The 20,263-nt window shown below is 41.3% G+C and overlaps 1 protein-coding gene across 1 annotated transcript in view; it reads right to left on the reverse strand.

Moving 5' to 3' along the window:
- Positions 1-4,317: 4,317 nt before the first annotated feature.
- The window catches only part of ttc27 (tetratricopeptide repeat domain 27), a 67,559-nt gene continuing 51,613 nt past the window's right edge, over positions 4,318-20,263 (reverse strand). Inside the window, 7 exon segments of the mRNA XM_069141878.1 lie at positions 4,318-4,597; positions 6,401-6,501; positions 6,975-7,086; positions 10,429-10,626; positions 15,481-15,646; positions 16,175-16,227; positions 17,381-17,479. Of these exon segments, the coding sequence (XP_068997979.1) occupies positions 4,478-4,597; positions 6,401-6,501; positions 6,975-7,086; positions 10,429-10,626; positions 15,481-15,646; positions 16,175-16,227; positions 17,381-17,479 (849 nt within the window). The 3' untranslated portion in view covers positions 4,318-4,477.

A 20,263-nucleotide genomic window follows, 5' to 3' on the forward strand; every position in this document is an offset into this window, starting at 1 on the left:
CAGCTACTTTGTTCCACAGAACAGCTGTTGCAGGATGGGAACCTCCAATAAAGCAGCAGCAGATGATCTCAGTGTTCTTGAAGGCTCATAAATTACCAGAGAGTTAGAGATGGAACTCGGTCCGAGCCCGTTAACAGTTTTGTACGTGAGGAAGCCCGGCGCTTGTATCATGACTTAACAATGAATTGATTCCACACAAGTCTCACTTCAGTAGCTGCCGGCATCATCCATGATGTGATCCACAAAACACCTTTCACACATTAAACCAGAAGACTTCACCACACAGGAAATCTTTGTTTTTATGATGGAGACATACATGAGACAGATCTGGGTGTCGGACCCTGCTTCAGAACTTGGACCCATAAAGGCTGATCGTAAGCAGAACCCTGTGCAGCGCTGTGAGCTGGGACTCAGGAAGGTGGGCGGAGGCTGCAGGAGCCCAGAGCCAGACTTGTGGGGAAAGACATGGCCGCTCTGAGGAGGGCGGCAGCCATGATGTGTAATCTCAGATGATGCAACGTTTAAAAATATGTGCAGGAAGTTCCTTCATTCAGCGTGTCTGGTTCTGGAAGGTCCGCACAGAGAGCGCTTTCATCAGGGACACACATGTTGGAGGAGGATGCAGGAAGAGGAGGAAACAGTTCACTGTGATGTCATCAAATGTGTCAGCCAGTCTGCAACCGGACCTGCGCTGTCTAAAACACAGCATATCTGGCCGAATTAGAAAACCGTCCATGTTTAAAGTATACATATAGACAGAGGCTTAAAAAACTGTACCTAAACATAATTACATTTATAAACTTACACATGCACATCTGCAAGCAATGTTCCTTTATAAGTCCAAATCCACAAGGAAATGTGCGCATGCTGATCAGGCTCATGTCCCGCCCACATTCAACTCTAGTGGTCAAGTGCAGTCAGGTTACAGCTATCGGTGGGCGGGACGTAGTATCTTCAGGTTACCGATCAGATCGGTCAGATCCACTGCTGGCTCCTCCCCCAGCTCGTCCAAATATGGTCAAGCCTCAGAGTGATGTCATGGGAGTTTTGTGGGTGGTGACATCAGCTTGAGCCCCCACTCAGAAATACCGGGAATTGTGGGAGAGTGAGTCTGAGGAAGTGTTTTCTTCTCTCCAAGCTGTCCTCTGGGTTTGTTAGGTTTGTCTGAATAGCAGGAGGGAGATTTATGGTGGGATCAGGGAGATCAGTCAGCTGACCTGTGTTTGACTGGGTAGAATGTGGTAATGAATGGAGGATCTGGAACTGGAACGCATCTTCATTTCTGGAAATTTGTATTCCAAGACGGGTGAGTGAGACTGCAAATGTGGACTTAAAGCCCCCTAACCTGAGAGTTAGCTCATCCTATGCAGAGAGGAGAGTAACACCACTAAACTACAGACTGGATATAAAACTACAGACTGGATATACAACTACAGACTGGATATAAAACTACAGACTGGATATAAAACTGCAGACTAGATATAAAACTACAGACTGGATATAAAACTACAGACTGGATATAAAACTGCAGACTAGATATAAAACTACAGACTGGATATAAAACTACAGACTGGATATACAACTAGACTGGATATAAAACTACAGACTGGATATAAAACCACAGACTGGATATAAAACTACAGACTAGATATAAAACTACGGACTGGATATAAAACTACAGACTAGATATAAAACTACAGACTGGATATAAAACTACAGACTGGATATACAACTAGACTGGATATAAAACTACAGACTGGATATAAAACTACAGATTGGATATAAAACTACAGACTGGATATAAAACTGCAGACTAGATATGAAACTACAGACTGGATATAAAACCACAGACTGGATATAAAACTACAGACTGGATATAAAACTACAGACTGGATATAAAACTGCAGACTAGATATAAAACTACAGACTGGATATAAAACTACAGACTGGATATACAACTAGACTGGATATAAAACTACAGACTGGATATAAAACTACAGACTGGATATAAAACCACAGACTGGATATAAAACTACAGACTGGATATGAAACCACAGACTGGATATAAAACTGCAGACTAGATATAAAACTACAGACTGGATATAAAACTACAGACTGGATATAAAACTACAGACTGGATATAAAAACCACAGTCTGGATATAAAACTACAGACTGGATATAAAACTACAGACTGGATATACAACTAGACTGGATATAAAACTACAGACTGGATATAAAACCACAGACTGGATATAAAACCACAGACTGGATATGAAACCACAGACTGGATATAAAACTGCAGACTAGATATAAAACTACAGACTGGATATAAAACCACAGACTGGATATAAAACTACAGACTGGATATAAAACTACAGACTGGATATAAAACTACAGACTGGATATAAAACTACAGACTGGATATAAAACTACAGATTGGATATAAAACTACAGACTGGATATAAAACTGCAGACTAGATATGAAACTACAGACTGGATATAAAACCACAGACTGGATATAAAACTACAGACTGGATATAAAACTACAGACTGGATATAAAACTGCAGACTAGATATAAAACTACAGACTGGATATAAAACTACAGACTGGATATACAACTAGACTGGATATAAAACTACAGACTGGATATAAAACTACAGACTGGATATAAAACCACAGACTGGATATAAAACTACAGACTGGATATGAAACCACAGACTGGATATAAAACTGCAGACTAGATATAAAACTACAGACTGGATATAAAACTACAGACTGGATATAAAACTACAGACTGGATATAAAAACCACAGTCTGGATATAAAACTACAGACTGGATATAAAACTACAGACTGGATATACAACTAGACTGGATATAAAACTACAGACTGGATATAAAACCACAGACTGGATATAAAACCACAGACTGGATATGAAACCACAGACTGGATATAAAACTGCAGACTAGATATAAAACTACAGACTGGATATAAAACCACAGACTGGATATGAAACCACAGACTGGATATAAAACTGCAGACTAGATATAAAACTACAGACTGGATATAAAACCACAGACTGGATATAAAACTACAGACTGGATATAAAACCACAGACTGGATATAAAACTACAGACTGGATATAAAACTACAGACTGGACATGAAACTACAGACTGGATATAACACTACAGACTGGATATAAAGTGTTCGTAGCTTCAGGTCTGTAAAATGGTTCTGATCCAGAAGTGTCTTCAGCTGCAATACCAACGAGTGCCACTAGAGGTCGGCTCCAAAAAGCCTCCGGCTCCATAGACTCCCATTCAACTTCTCTCATCAAATCCAAAGTGAATAAAATGTGTCCATCAGTTATCTCGGTGTTGTTAGCTAAAGTCACTCCTTCTTATTAGTTTTCTGGAGGTCCATCTGAAAATAATCCCTCATTCATTAGAAAAGAAGATTCAAGAAGACCTTGTGGTGGTGGAGTGTGGTTAGCTCAGCTGCAGGGGGGGTGGAGAGTGGGAGGAGTGGTTCAGGGAACGGTGCCGGGAAGGTGTAATGAGCACAGCTGAGCCAAATATGAACTGATGAGCTCTCCCCTATAAAGGGAGCAGGGAGAAGGAGGCTGGAGGGGAGCGTTGGCACAGAGACTTTGGTGTATGGACAGGGTGTATGGACAGGGTGTATGGACAGGGTGTATGGACAGGGCAAATAAAAGCATTGATACCCGAACGTGTGACTGAGCGAGTCATCTGTGTCCAGGAGAGACCCCGGTAGCACAAACATTGCTACAGACCTGATTTTGGGGGTGTGTCTATTTGATTGACAGGCCTGTGGTGCAGTCAGGTTACAGCTATCGGTGGACGGGACGTAGTATCGTCAGGTTTCTGATCAGATCGGTCAGATCCACCGCTTTCAAATTTGCAGCTCCCCCAGGGGCAGAAAATTCTGAGACTGCTCAGTGAAACTTGGACATAGCACGTGCACATGAGCACCAAGCTTGGTTCCAATTGGTTTAGGCAATTTAAATTTATAAGCAATTATGTACAATTTAATTTAAAGACAAAATTTAAACATTCATAATTAATCAACAGATTGACATGAAAAGATTAGCAAGGTCCAAAGATTATTCTGCCAAAGTTTCTGCACAGTTGGCACAAAGGTCTCAAGAGTTTGCAAAAGATGGTTTTGGAGTACATTTTTAAAAAGTCACAAAAGGTCAATTTTTTTTAAAGCAGAACAGAAGCAAAGAGTCAGAAACACTCAGATTAGAAAAGTTAAAGAATTTTCTTATGCAACAAAAAGACAACGCAGCAAATGTTTTCAATATTTTACTGCTTCATGCCTTTCAGTCATTGTTTACATTCCACTGTTGGCATTAAGGTATAAAATGATCCTGATTACAAAGAGTCCTGTTTCGGGTGTTGCTCTTAATGACGTTCTTCAGTAACACGCTGCAGTGAGGATGGACGTGGAGATCAGTCGTTCCTCAGCTTCCCACTCAGCTCCTGCAGCTCTGCGATGAGCTCCTCCAGAGCAGCGACGCCATCCTGCAGCTCGCCGTGGATCCGACCTGTGGCCACGTCGCTGTGCATTTGCTGGAGGACAATAACATGATTAATAAAGGATATCGTTAACATCATTATGATCTCATTAGTGGGGCTGACAACATCATGTTGGCTGACGATCATCATTTAAATAAAGATTAACAATTAACTTACCTTTTAATGTTCATGTTACGACATCGTTATAGTATAAACACAATTAAGCAATATTACACTCGAGGGTGTGTTTTAACGTTATGATTGACACAGCAGTGATGCGCACACCCTCCATAATACTGAGACCATACAACCAGGTTCCATCTAAATAAAACATGTAATCTACATGTGTTCATATTGTGGAGCAATTCACTCTTAAAATATAAAACTTTTTGTTCGTTTGATCTCCGTTTCCATGGCAACACAGGGTAACACTAACAACTGGGAAACATCCAGTGGCATCAGTACTCTTATGTAACGTACGTAATGTTTCCTACTCCAGGAAGTAGTCGGACCCCTAGCAACCACCTAGCAACAGAGAGGATTTCTAGTCTCCAACTGAATAAATACAGAACATAGAAACACTAAACTGATCAGCTAGTTCAGTCTGGTTGGAACAAAGATATCTGATGAACAAAGATATCTGATGAACAAAGATATCTGATGAACAAAGATATCTGAAGAACAAAGATATCTGATGAACAAAGATATCTGACGAACAAAGATATCTGATGAACAAAGATATCTGATGAACAAAGATATGTGATGAACAAAGATGTGATGAACAAAGATATCTGACGAACAAAGATATCTGATGAACAAAGATATCTGATAAACTAAGATACGTGATGAACAAAGATATCTGATGAACAAAGATATGTGATTAACAAAGATCTGATGAACAAAGAGATCTGATGAACAAAGAGATCTGATGAACAAAGATATCTGATGAACAAAGATATCTGACGAACAACGATATCTGACGGACAAAGATATCTGATGAACAAAGATATCTGATGATCAAAGATATCTGATGAACAAAGATATCCATGTTCTCATGTGTTTTTAACATTTTAGCTCCGTGTCATGTGTTCAAACCAAACCGGTCCAGCTAGCCTCCTCTAGGATTGTAAGTGCGTGACTATCCGTGGTGTTACGGTACGGGTGCTCGGAGCGACCAAAAAGGACCAAAAGAGACCCGACTTCACCAAATGGGTCATTTAATAGAACTATAACAAGTAGAAACTACATTATATTACATATTATATAGAATTATATTCTAATTCTATTTTCCCATTGAGGAGGTGGAGTGATATTTCTAGTGATGAGCAGGATGTGATGTCATCATGATTTGTTCCAAATGTTCAGTTGACCAATCAGATCTCTGGGGCGGAGCTACTGGTTGTATAATCATAGCTTCAAAGTTCACCTTGTGACAAAGAGCCACTCATTGACATCACACAAAATAGACATGAAAATTTCTGCACAGGGCAAATATGATATAAATAATTAAAATATATAAAGCCTATCATTAAAAAGATGCTCATCACTGACGATGACAGGAAACAATAATCAAAATAATCAATGTACGGTCGGTGCTTCTCCTCCATGTTCCTTTAAACTACAGCAGAATAAAAGTGGAGAAATATAACTCCAATAAAAGTGGAGAAACTTCTGTTTGATATGCTTGATCCAGCTGATGCAGAATCATTATATCAGGTACATCTAGTTACAGGTGGAGAGTCTGTGGTCAGTGGTTACACATCCCTGTTCTGACAGGTGCTAGAAAACACCATGAGCGAAGGCGTGTTGTCATGGAGACGGGGCGGTCAAGGACCTGCTGGGACTGTAGACCGGTACCTTGGCTCTGGTGGCCAGACTCCTGAGGCTGAGGCGGGTGGAGGAGAGCAGCTGGAGAGCTTCTGCTGGATGAGTCTTCTTCTGGCTGCAGCTGAGCGTGACTGAGAGGCAGAAACACAGGAAACAGGAATATAACTTAGAGAACAGATGGAGAAACACAGGAAACAGGTAAACAGGTTAGGTTAAGGTTGGGTTGGATTATGTTAGTTTAGTTTAGATTAGATTAGGTTATGTTAAATTTAGATTAGATAAAAATTAAATTCCAGAAGATCACATAGAAATCTGGATCAGATGTCAGAAAAATAAGATAAACAACCAATAAAAAAGTCAATTGTGGGTCAAACAAACAAAAAGGGTTACCAAAGAAAAATCAACCAATTAATAAATAAATAGACGCATAAAATAAAAAGAGCACAAAGTAGAGACACAGTCTATACAGGTAATGCAGTTCAATAGATTATTAATAATTATTATAATTATTCATATTATGGAAAATCGATAGCAGTGAGTTAGCATTAGAATGTTTCTACAGTTGGGCCCGGTTCTGGTGTAAACAGCTGGGTTATGTTCTCACCTTGTCCCAGATGGATGGCTCTTTGGATCACCTCCTTGAAGAGATCGGGCTCCTTGTCCCACCCTCCGGTCTGAACCTCGCAGCGATGAGCCTTGGACAGGAACTGCAGCGCCTGAAGACCGAAGACAAGAGCAGCGTCTTTAAAGGGACGTACAGCCCGGATGAATCTGTTGGTGTCTTAGCAGTTCATCCAACTGATGCATTACTCCGGAAAAGGGATGATATTAAAAGAAATGTTTGTCACAGAATGAAACAATGAAAGTGTGAAAAAAAGATGATTTATTGTTCTTCTCCAAAGATTATTCTGAAATGGCCTCAACATATTTGTTAGTACTCCCAAAGACAAAAAGGTTCTAGTAATATTTCAAACTGTTTTCTAGAATTATTCTCACGTGTTCAGTGTTGAAATCAGTGATTGAGCCTGTTCAAATGGAGAAAAGTGGTCAGTCAGATGTTTGGTATCATTGTGGTCACCACCGGAACAGCAGAGAGGAAGTGACAGAGCAGCATGAGGATGCTTGGAAGAGACTCTCCATGACTACAGCTGCAGATATTAGGAACCAGTTTAAGGTCAGTCTGCAGGAGGAACATGGTGTTAGGATTCCTGTCTGATCCTGGTGTGTTTCCCTCTATTTTGTCCCCGATCACCTCTCTTCATGTGTGCTGTCATTTCCCCGTCTGTCTGTGATTGTTTGCTACGTGCTTGTGTTTTGTTTTGTGTTCCTCCACAGTATCCTCCTCTAAGCTCCGCCCTCTGACGCGCCTCTCTCCGTCAGCACAGCTGTGCCTCATCTCCATTGATCACCTCCAGCTGGATTAAATACCCCGATCTTCAGTCAACTCGCCGTCAGTCCGTCCATTTACCTACCTGACATCACGACCCGTAAGTCTGTCCGTCTCCTTGTCTGAGATTCCGGTTCTGACTCCGTTTGTTTCCTGTTTCCTGCCGCCCAGTGTCGAGCCACGGGCATTCACCTGAACGAAGAAGATTCCAATTTGTTCCTCGGAGAACATCTGTCGAAAGTTTGGCCATCCTGTGGAGAGTCGCGGACGTCACACAGTCAATCCGGCCAATCAGCTGCGCTGGTGGAGAACCGCGGGATTCCCACCAAGCCACATCAGCCTGCTGCTTGCTGTGGAGAAGCCTCGGGATTCCCCAGCGAAGCTCCGCCCACCCGGCTATGTCAGCCTGTCCCTCGCTGAGGAGGACCTCGGGATTCCCCCAGCGATGCCACGCCCCGCTGCGTTCGGCGAGAAGCCAACTTCCGGCTCGGATTGGAGTAGCGCATACACACACACATTTGGAATTCAGAGACTGGTTCGTGTTGGCAACCACAGCTGTCCACGCTGTGGACAGAGTTTCTCCTCTGTGCTAGAGAGATCAGAGGAAGAGGAGTTTTCTTCCTCTCTGTTGGACTCAGATTTTTGGTGTATTTCCTGTTTGCTATCTCTGCCTGGGAGAAATAAATACCTGGTTCCAAAGAGACTTTGCTGTGTGTCTGCATTTGGGTCTGTTTATAAACACACCACGTAACACATGGAGCCCAGATTGAACAGAAGGATGGTGCTGATGGTCCACAAAGAACCAAGGAGAACCTCAGAGGAGATACCAGCTGAACTCAGAGGTCTCAGTACATCAGAGTCTGACTGCAGCATGTGTGGGCTCCATGAAGACGACCAGGAGGACTCCTTGTAAGTCCCATCATCTGGAGGAGGTTCGGTTCTGTGGAACATGGAGGAGGTTCGGTTCTGGTTCAGGCTGCTCTGCTGTGTCTGACACATGGAGCCTTGAATCTGATTATCAAGGGAATCTGCAGCCAAACGTGCTGCCCAGTGTTATGAAGATCCGTCTAGGGGTGTGGCATTATCAAGTTTTCTGCCCTGGTGATGTAATGACATCACACCGTTACCCAGCAGAACTGTGTCATACGTTTGCAGATTATTGAGCAACACGCGTGACTGAGCTGCTGTATTCTTCAGGTTTTCAGCTGAGTGTGGGTTTAACTGACGGTCGCACTATTTCTCCTCCGTTCCTGCTCTGTCCTCTCTGTTTCACACCGGGAAGCTCCGCCCCCTTCACACAGAGCGCAGCAGACGCTCAGGTGAATGACTCGACTCCAACAATGTTATTAATGGGTCGACGTCGCCCTAAACTAAAGAAAATCCGTCCTAACGGTCGCTAAATCACCAATAGTTCTAAAGACCAACAGTTCTTAGCACCAACAGTTCTCATCACCAACAGTTCTGAGGAACAACAGTTCTCATCACCAACAGTTCTCAGCACCAACAGTTCTGAGGACCAACAGTTCTGAGGACCAACAGTTCTTAGCACCAAATTCTCAGCATCAACAGTTCTAATCACCGACAGTTCTCATCACCAACAGTTCTCAGCACCAACAGTTCTGAGGACCAACAGTTCTAATCACCAACAGTTCTTAGCACTAGCAGTTCTCGTCACCAACAGTTCTGAGGACCAACAGTTCTCATCACCAACAGTGTTCATCACCAACAGTTCTAATCACCAACAGTTCTAATCACCAACAGTTCTCATCAACAACAGTTCTAATCACCAACAGTTCTCATCACCAACAGTTCTCATCAACAACAGTTCTGAGGACCAACAGTTCTAATCACCAACAGTTCTTAGCATCAACAGCTTTCACCACCAAGTTCTCATCACCAACAGTTCTTAGCACCAAATTCTCAGCACCAACAGTTCTAACCAACAGTTCTCATCACCAACAGTTCTCATCACTAACAGTTGTCATCACCAACAGTTCTCATCACCAACAGTTCTTAACACCAACAGTTCTCATCACCAACAGTGTTCATCACCAACAGTTCTAATCACCAACAGTTCTCATCACCAACAGTTCTAATCACCAACAGCTTTCACCACCAAGTTCTCATCACCAACAGTTCTTAGCACCAAATTCTCAGCACCAACAGTTCTCATCACTAACAGTTGTCATCACTAACAGTTGTCATCACTAACAGTTCATCACCAACACTTCTCATCACCAACAGTTCTAATCACCAACAGTTCTCATCACCAACAGTTCTCATCACCAACAGTTCTAATCACCAACAGTTCTCATCACCAACAGTTCTGAGGACCAACAGCTCTCAGCACCAACAGTTCTCAGCACCAACAGTTCTGAGGACCAACAGCTCTCAGCACCAACAGTTCTCATCACCAAGTTCTTAGCACCAACAGTTCTAAAGACCAACAGTTCTTAGCACCAAATTCTCAGCACCAACAGTTCTAACCAACAGTTCTCAGCACCAACAGTTCTAACCAACAGTTCTCAGCACCAACAGTTCTAACCAACAGTTCTTAGCACCAACAGTTCTAACCAACAGTTCTCATCACCAACAGTTGTCATCACTAACAGTTCTCATCACCAACAGTTCTAACCAACAGTTCTCATCACCAACAGTTGTCAGCACTGACCTTGTCGTTGTCCTCTGGGTTGGAGCTCCGCCCTCCTCCGTACAGTCGGCCATACTGCCACCATATCGCAGCATCGCTGCTGTGGCGCGAACTGACCCGGCCGAGGAGCTCCTTCAGGTTGGACTGCAGAGCTCCGGCCGGCTCCCCCTGGCTGTCCGTCAGGTTCTCAACAACCGCCCGGACCAGAATCTGAAGAATCTGCCATGAAAACCAACCAAGGGTGTAAAACCATCACTGTTAGATGAGATGGAACACTTTCATATTGGTGTCATATCCTTTATTAGTTACAGAACGTCAAGGAACTGCAATGAAAGTAGGATGGAAAAGAACCGGCTGATGGGGCCGGCCTGCCTCTGTCCCTCCCTCCCCCATCCATCCCTCCCTCCATCCATCTCTACATTATGAAGCCTCCAGTTCGTCTTATTTTACATCATTGAGTTGTAGAAACCTTATAAAAGTTTGTGCAGACACATTTTAAATGAAAATGATTTATTGTTGGTTTTGTAGATGGAGCTGTTAATCTTCATAAATTAGGAAAAGCATAAACTGGTAACGTGGAGTAACTTTAAGAGAACAAGTTTGAAGAATCCAAAAACTAAATAAAAGTGGTTTGTAGTATGAAACCCACTGTGATGGCTGTCCTTCTGTATATTAAAGGAGTATTTCACTGAAAATGTTTGCATTTATCCGGTGAGGAGGCTGTAACAGTCTCAGAGCCTTGAACACACCACCAGCAGGTCAACTCTTATTAAAACACAAACAAACTTTATTATCTCCTCTGGAGCTCATGAATCTTCATGAGCTCATTTGAAGAGTCATTTCCAACGACTGAAAACGCCTCTCTGAGTCGCGTTGAGATAATTATAAACCCACTCATGCATCCTGAGTGAAAAAAATCACTTTGAATAAACAGCAGACAGCGGTCACATTTTCAGGATTATTAGTTCTCTGCTTCCACCCAGTAATCATTTCACTCCCATTGTTTGGAGCAATTATCTTCAAAGAAGACATCTTTGCTGGAGTGACTGAACTTACAGCTCTGACTCAAGACACACAAACAGTTTTGTATTTAGAAGAGGAAAATACAAAAGAGTCTACTTTACGCTTTCTTCCTTTTGTACCTCTTACTGTCTGAACTGTTTTAAACATTCAGCTTCTGTATTCTCTCTGGTTGTGTTGTGGTCCATCTCATATTGATGAGAGCACCGACTGGATATAAAACTATAAAACCACAGACTGGATATAAAACTATAAAACCACAGACTGGATATAAAACTGTATAAAACCACAGACTGGATATAAAACTATATAAAACCACAGACTGGATATAAAACTGTATAAAACCACAGACTGGATATAAAACTATACAGAACCACAGACTGGATATAAAACTGTATAAAACCACAGACTGGATATAAAACTATATAAAACCACAGACTGGATATAAAACTATAAAACCACCGACTGGATATAAAACTATAAAACCACAGACTGGATATAAAACTATAAAACCACAGACTGGATATAAAACTATAAAACCACAGACTGGATATAAAACTGTATAAAACCACAGACTGGATATAAAACTGTATAAAACCACAGACTGGATATAAAACTATACAGAACCACAGACTGGATATAAAACTGTATAAAACCACAGACAGGATATAAAACTATATAAAACCACAGACAGGATATAAAACTGTATAAAACCACAGACTGGATATAAAACTGTATAAAACCACAGACTGGATATAAAACAGTATTAAACCACAGACTGGATATAAAACTATATAAAACCACCGACTGGATATAAAACTGTATAAAACCACAGACTGGATATAAAACTATATAAAACCACAGACTGGATATAAAACAGTATTAAACCACAGACTGGATATAAAACTATATAAAACCACAGACTGGATATAAAACAGTATTAAACCACAGACTGGATATAAAACTATATAAAACCACAGACTGGATATAAAACAGTATTAAACCACAGACTGGATATAAAACTATATAAAACCACCGACTGGATATAAAACTGTATAAAACCACAGACTGGATATAAAACTGTATAAAACCACAGACTGGATATAAAACTGTATAAAACCACAGACAGGATATAAAACTATATAAAACCACAGACTGGATATAAAACTGTATTAAACCACAGACAGGATATAAAACTATATAAAACCACAGACTGGATATAAAATTATATAAAACCACAGACTGGATATAAAACTATATAAAACCACAGACTAGATATAAAACTATATAAAACCACAGACTGGATATAAAACTGTATAAAACCACAGACAGAATATAAGACTATACAAAACCACAGACAGAATATAAAATTATATAAAACCACAGACAGGATATAAAACTATATAAAACCACCGACTGGATATAAAACTATACAAAACCACAGACTGGATATAAAACTATATAAAACCACAGACAGAATATAAGACTATACAAAACCACAGACAGAATATAAAACTATACAAAACCACAGACAGGATATAAAACTATACAAAATCACAGACTGGATATAAAACTATATAAAACCACCGACTGGATATAAAACTGTATAAAACCACAGATTGGATATAAAACTGTATAAAACCACAGACTGGATATAAAACTATACAAAACCACAGACAGGATATAAAACTATATAAAACCACAGACAGGATATAAAACTGTATAAAACCACAGACTGGATATAAAACTGTATAAAACCACCGACTGGATATAAAACTGTATAAAACCACCGACTGGATATAAAACTGTATAAAACCACAGACTGGATATAAAACTATACAAAACCACAGACTGGATATAAAACTGTATAAAACCACAGACTGGATATAAAACTGTATAAAACCACAGACTGGATATAAAACTATACAAAACCACAGACTGGATATAAAACTATACAAAACCACAGACAGGATATAAAACTATATAAAACCACAGACTGGATATAAAACTATATAAAACCACAGACTGGATATAAAACTGTATAAAACCACAGATTGGATATAAAACTGTATAAAACCACAGACTGGATATAAAACTGTATAAAACCACAGACTGGATATAAAACTATACAAAACCACAGACAGGATATAAAACTATATAAAACCACCGACTGGATATAAAACTATATAAAACCACCGACTGGATATAAAACTGTATAAAACAACCGACTGGATATAAAACTGTATAAAACCACAGACTGGATATAAAACTATATAAAACCACAGACAGGATATAAAACTATATAAAACCACAAACTGGATATAAAACTATATAAAACCACAGACTGCATATAAAACTATATAAAACCACCGACTGCATATAAAACTGTATAAAACCACAGATTGGATATAAAACTGTATAAAACCACAGACTGGATATAAAACTGTATAAAACCACAGACTGGATATAAAACTATACAAAACCACAGACAGGATATAAAACTATATAAAACCACAGACAGGATATAAAACTGTATAAAACCACAGACTGGATATAAAACTGTATAAAACCACCGACTGGATATAAAACTATACAAAACCACAGACTGGATATAAAACTGTATAAAACCACAGACTGGATATAAAACTGTATAAAACCACAGACTGGATATAAAACTGTATAAAACCACAGACTGGATATAAAACTATATAAAACCACAGACTGGATATAAAACTATATAAAACCACAGACTGGATATAAAACTGTATAAAACCACAGATTGGATATAAAACTGTATAAAACCACAGACTGGATATAAAACTGTATAAAACCACAGACTGGATATAAAACTATACAAAACCACAGACTGGATATAAAACTATACAAAACCACAGACAGGATATAAAACTATATAAAACCACCGACTGGATATAAAACTATATAAAACCACCGACTGGATATAAAACTGTATAAAACAACCGACTGGATATAAAACTGTATAAAACCACAGACTGGATATAAAACTATATAAAACCACAGACAGGATATAAAACTATATAAAACCACAAACTGGATATAAAACTATATAAAACCACAGACTGCATATAAAACTGTATTAAACCACAGACTGGATATAAAACTATATAAAACCACAGACAGGATATAAAACTATATAAAACCACAGACTGGATATAAAACTGTAAAACTAGAGACTGGATATAAAACTACAGACTGGATATAAAAGTGTTTTCAGCTTCAGGTCTGTAAAATGGTTCTGATCCAGAAGTGTCTTCAGCTGCAATACCAGCGAGTGCCACTAGAGGTCGGCTCCAAAAAGCCTCCGGCTCCATAGACTCCCATTCAACTTCTCTCATCAAATCCAAACTGAATAAAATGTGTCCATCAGTTATCTCGGTGTTGTTAGCTAAAGTCACTCCTTCTTATTAGTTTTCTGGAGGTCCATCTGAAAATAATCCCTCATTCATTAGAAAAGAAGATTCAAGAAGACCTGTTTTTGGGGGCGTGTCTGTTTGATTGACAGGCCTGTGGTGCAGTCAGTTTACAGCTATCGGTGGGCGGGACGTAGTATCGTCAGGTTTCTGATCAGATCGGTCAGATCCACCGCTGGCTCCTCCCCCAGCTCGTCCAAATATGGTCACTTCCTGCTCCAAACCGCTCCGAACTAGCAAAGATGGTGACGGACAGAATCTGAACTGGAGGATTCATAACGTTCACAAACCAATGATGACATCACTGATGGATGATGACATCACTGATGGTTGATGATTGGTTACAACTGATGGATTTTATCTACCAACGTAGAGCCTGTGTCAACACAGCATGGCATCTTAAATGAAAACATATTCGAGTGGATGTGGCCTCAGCAGTGACATTTGTCTGTGAATGATGAGACATTATGATACTAAATAACATGGAAAGATGCAGTCGTTGTTGCTGTTGGGTCCCTACAGCCTCCTTCAGCTGTCAGCGATGTCATTCCTTCCACTACATACTGGGACACCACAGAGGATGGTTTTCAGTGTCGTCCTTTACCTGGATGTCCTTGTATTTCTCCCTCAGGTCCATCAGACGGTGGTACGCCTTGATGGCTTCGGCAAAATCCCCGACATCAGTGCTGACAACGAGGAAGTTCTCCCAGATCTGCCAGTGTTCGTAGTTACCCTTCAGAGCTTCCTGCAGCGTTCGGAAGGCTTTGTTTCTGACAGCGAGGACACAGAAGAGACGGAGACAGGAGAATTACCACTTACAGCACGCAGAGTAATATTAATTTGAACTCAGACGACTCACACAATCATCTTCTGCATTAAAAGTGATGAATCAGCAGCTGTACTAACCAGGTATTAATAAAAGCTTTCCTGCCTTTTAATTTCAGGCCTGAAAGCACGAGTCTGATGTGTAAATGTTCACAGGGAACCTCTGTAAATATACATTAAACTAAAAGTTTAACTTACTTTTCATGAGTTGAAGTAAAAGATCTCAGATTTATTTTATACACACTAAAGGTTTATTACTCTCAAATGTTCTCCTCACTGTTGCCAGGACAATCTATCCACCTGACAGGTGTGGCGCATGATTAAACAGTAGGACTATGGCACTGGTGAGCTTTTGGGCTGACACAATAAAACACTCTGAATGTGCAGTTTTATCTGGATTTGTTTTCTCTTTTACAGTAATAAGCACAATTTATCATAATAGGCTACAGAACACGCACCGAACTCATACTTACTTCATCTGGAGGCGAATGTAAGCTGTCGAGAGATTGTTCCACGCTTCTGCATTCTGAAAGAAGCCGAGCAAAGAAGACAATCAGGAGGATTAGAAGATTAATAAAGCATAAAAGATTATATGAAATCACAGTACAAGACAATCCAATTTGTTTCAACCACACAGTTAAAGGGTGCAGATGTGCTGTGTGATCTGTGTTTCACAGTTTGGACTTAGTAAGGAGTTTACAGCACAACCTCATATCATAGGGAAGAACCCAGCAATTCAACCGGTGGATGCAGATGGTGGGCGACCAAACAGAATCTCAGATTGTGATCCATCAGACCTCAGGACAGTTGTCCACTTCACCTCAGTCCATCTTCAATGATCTCGGTCCAGAGAAGGCGGCGGTGTTTCTGGATCATGTTTTTATCTGGTTTCTTCTTTGGAGAGTTTTAACCTGCATTTGTGGACGCAGCGATGAACTGTGTTCACAGACGATGGTTTTCACAAGTGTTCCTGAGCCCATGCAGTGATTTCCACTCCAGAATAGTGTGTTTTTAATGCAGTGCTGCCTGACAGCCCGAAGATCACCACCATCCAATATTGGTTTCCAGCCTTGTCCCTTGTGTTCAGAGATTTCTCCAGATTCTCTGAATCTTTTAATGATATTATGAACCGTAGACGATGAAATCCACTAATTCTTTGTAGTTTTACGTTGAGGAACATAAATAAACATATACAAACATAAATAAAATGTCTCATTTTCAAGTCTTGATATGTTGGTCTTTTTGTCGTTAAATATGGGTTCATGAGATTTGCAAATCATTGCATTCTGTTTTTACTCACATTTTACACAACGGCCCAATGTTTCTGGAAACAACTGTAAAGGTTATGAAAGTTGTAGCTGTGGCGATGGTTAGAGTACGTCTCCAGAAGGGGATGTCAGTCACTGTGATGCTCTGTGATGTCATGGACTCGCCTTTGTGTGTGTATGTGCATATCTTTCTGCATTTGTGTGGAAAATGTCTTCTTTGAAAACATCATAATTAGAACATTGTGTATTTTCAGAACATTAGTGTTATTTATGTTTGTTAAGATCAGGTAAGGAGCCAAGGAATACATCATGAGTGTCCTCACAAAGGTAGACAGACAGTTTATGAGGTAGTTTCAAAAAAATATCCAGCCGCACCCAGTGAGTGGTTGGTGTGTGTTTGTAGGTACTTACATCTGGTTCCAGTCCCACACACCTCTGGAATGCCTTCGCTGCTCCTTCATAGCCCTCCAGGGAGAAGTAGGCACAACCCAGGGAAAACCACACACCGAGCTGCACGCACGCACACACACGCGCACACACACACACACACACACACACACACACACACACACACACACACACACACACACACTAATTGTGAATCCAGGTACGCAGTCAATACACAGTTCCTGTTCAATGCACGTAAGATGGCGCCGTGCTAGTGGCAGCCTGTTACAGCAGCTCCCCCTCGAGTGTGTTTTAAATATTTTTCTTTCTTTCTTCTCTCTTCGGAGTTGTTGTTTTTTTTCTTCACGTGTGTTAAGTGACGGTCAGACAATGGACCGTAACTTTTCCTCTTTTCTGGTAGCTCTTCTTCTACTTTTTTCCCTCTTTGTAACGGAGAGCTACGCACAGTGGACCGGGGCCATTGTTTACTCTCGTGATCAGCTGATCGCGCTGAGTAGACCTCTACTGCTGCCCGGAGCGAGGCCTGAAATCCCCGTCGAACTTCGGAGAAGACGGCGGGGTTGCAAAGCTGGAGTTAAACTGAAGGCGGAAAGGAGGAAATACAAACCATCGGTACCGGAGATCTTAATGAGGAACGTGAGGTCGTTGGCCAACAAGACTGACGAGCTCGGCGCTGGTAAAGACCCAGAGAGAGTACCGGGAGTGCAGCATCATGTGTTTCACCGAGACATGGCTGCACTCACATCTCCCGGACCACAGCGTGGCCGTACCCGGCTTCAGGACCGTTCGGGGGGACGGAGACGTTGTTCGGAGCGGCAAGAAGAAAGGTGGAGGGATTGAAGTCTATGTGAACGAGAGGTGGTGTAATCCCGACCACGTGTGTGTGAAGGAACGTTTCTGCAGCCCGGACATTGAACTTCTAGCCGTGGGGATGCGCCCGTATTATTTACCGAGGGAGTTCACGTCCACCATCGTTATCGCTGTGTACGTTCCTCCATCAGCTGACGTAGAGGCAGCAGTGGACACCATCTACTCCACTGTGGCTAAACTTCAGACTCAGCATCCCGGTGCATTTTTGTTAGTTACTGGAGACTTTAACCAGTCTGGATAAAGTACTGCCAACTTTGCACCAGTATGTGAACTGCCCCACACAGAACAATAAAACTCTGGACCTACTGTTTGCTAATGCCATGGATGCATACAGTACTACTGCCCCTCCCCCCCTTGGTAGATCAGACCACAACCTGGTCCTGCTGACTCCAAAGTATGTTCCTCTGGTGCAGAGGCAGCCTGTGACCACCAGGACTGTGAGGAGGTGGACACAGGAGGCTAAAGACGCCCTGCAGGACTGCTTTGAGTCCACGGACTGGAATGTGCTGTTTGGACCACATGGGGAGGACATCAACAGCAGGACGGACTGTATCACAGAATACATCAAATTCTGTGAACACACCACCGTACCATCCCGGACTGTACACTGCTTCCCCAACAACAAGCCGTGGATCACCAGTGACCTGAAGGTGCTTCTTAATAAGAAGAAAGCAGCCTTCAGGTCTGGGGACAGGGAGGAGCTCAGGAGAGTGCAGCGCCACCTGAAGGAGAAGATGAGGGAGTGCAAGGACTCCTACAGGAGGAAGCTGGAGGCCAAACTCCAACAGAACAACGTGAGGGAGGTGTGGACCGGTATGAAGGAGATTACTGGGTTCAAGGGGAGAGAGAGACAACCAGGGGGAACCTGGAGAGGAACAACCAGGGGGAACCTGGAGAGGAACGACCAGAGGGAAACTGGAGAGGAACAACCAGGGGGAACCTGGAGAGGAACAACGAACTAAACTGTTTCTTCAACAGGTTTAGTTCACCACCCTCATCTGTCTCCTCCACACCTTACACCTCCCAAACACCTCTGCTGCCTTCCCCCCTCTACCCCACCTGGTGAGCTGCATGGACACAGAGTCCTCAACATCAAAGGGCTCTTCCACCGATACAGGAGATCATTCCAGATACAGGAGATCATTCCAGATACAGGAGATCATTCTAGATACAGGAGATCATTCCTGATACAGGAGATCATTCGGAGATCATTCCAGATACAGGAGATCATTCCAGATACAGGAGATCATTCCAGATACAGGAGATCATTCCAGATACAGGAGATCATTCCAGATACAGGAGATCATTCCAGATAGAGGAGATCATTCCAGATAGAGGAGATCATTCCTGTCCACTGCAATAAGATTGTACAATAACTCACCTCTGGCAAAATCCATCACAGTACAATTACACTGTTGTCTGTTTTCTTGTTTGGTTAAATATATATATATAAACTTTGCACTATTGTTTAGTTAGTTTTCATTTAATTTAATTATTCTATTTTATTTTATTGTATTTATTGTATATACTGTGCATTTTTATATTTTACTGTTATTTTATTTCTTTCCTGCATCTATAATGCTGCTGTAGCAAAGACATTTCCCTTTGGGGATTAATAAAGTAACTAACTAACTAACTAACTAACTAACTAACTAACTAACTGTCTGTCTGTCTGTCTGTCAGTCATCTGTTTGTCCGTAAAGTCACAGGATGATTTAAATCCTAAGCACACTAAAAGTGTTCAGGCATGTTTGCTGCACTTCAACAGGTGCTGTGAGCTAAATGCTAACGTCGTCCAACAGGGTCACGACCTCACCTGCACTGAGTCACGTTGTGTCTTGTGTGTGATCTCTGAAATGAAGTGTGTAACTGCATCGAGGAGCAACTTCAGATTTCAGATTATGGGTCTGTGGAATGTTCAAGTGTTCCCATGTTGTGATGTTCGAGGTTCACTGCCACTGGACATCCTGATCCACGTCAAATAAACACATCTGATCCCTGATCAGTTCCACTACT

This window comes from Embiotoca jacksoni, unplaced genomic scaffold, assembly GCF_022577435.1.
Source record: "Embiotoca jacksoni isolate LCO1_2020_lvr unplaced genomic scaffold, fEmbJac1.0.p SCAF_92, whole genome shotgun sequence".
Classification (NCBI taxonomy): Eukaryota; Metazoa; Chordata; class Actinopteri; family Embiotocidae; genus Embiotoca; species Embiotoca jacksoni.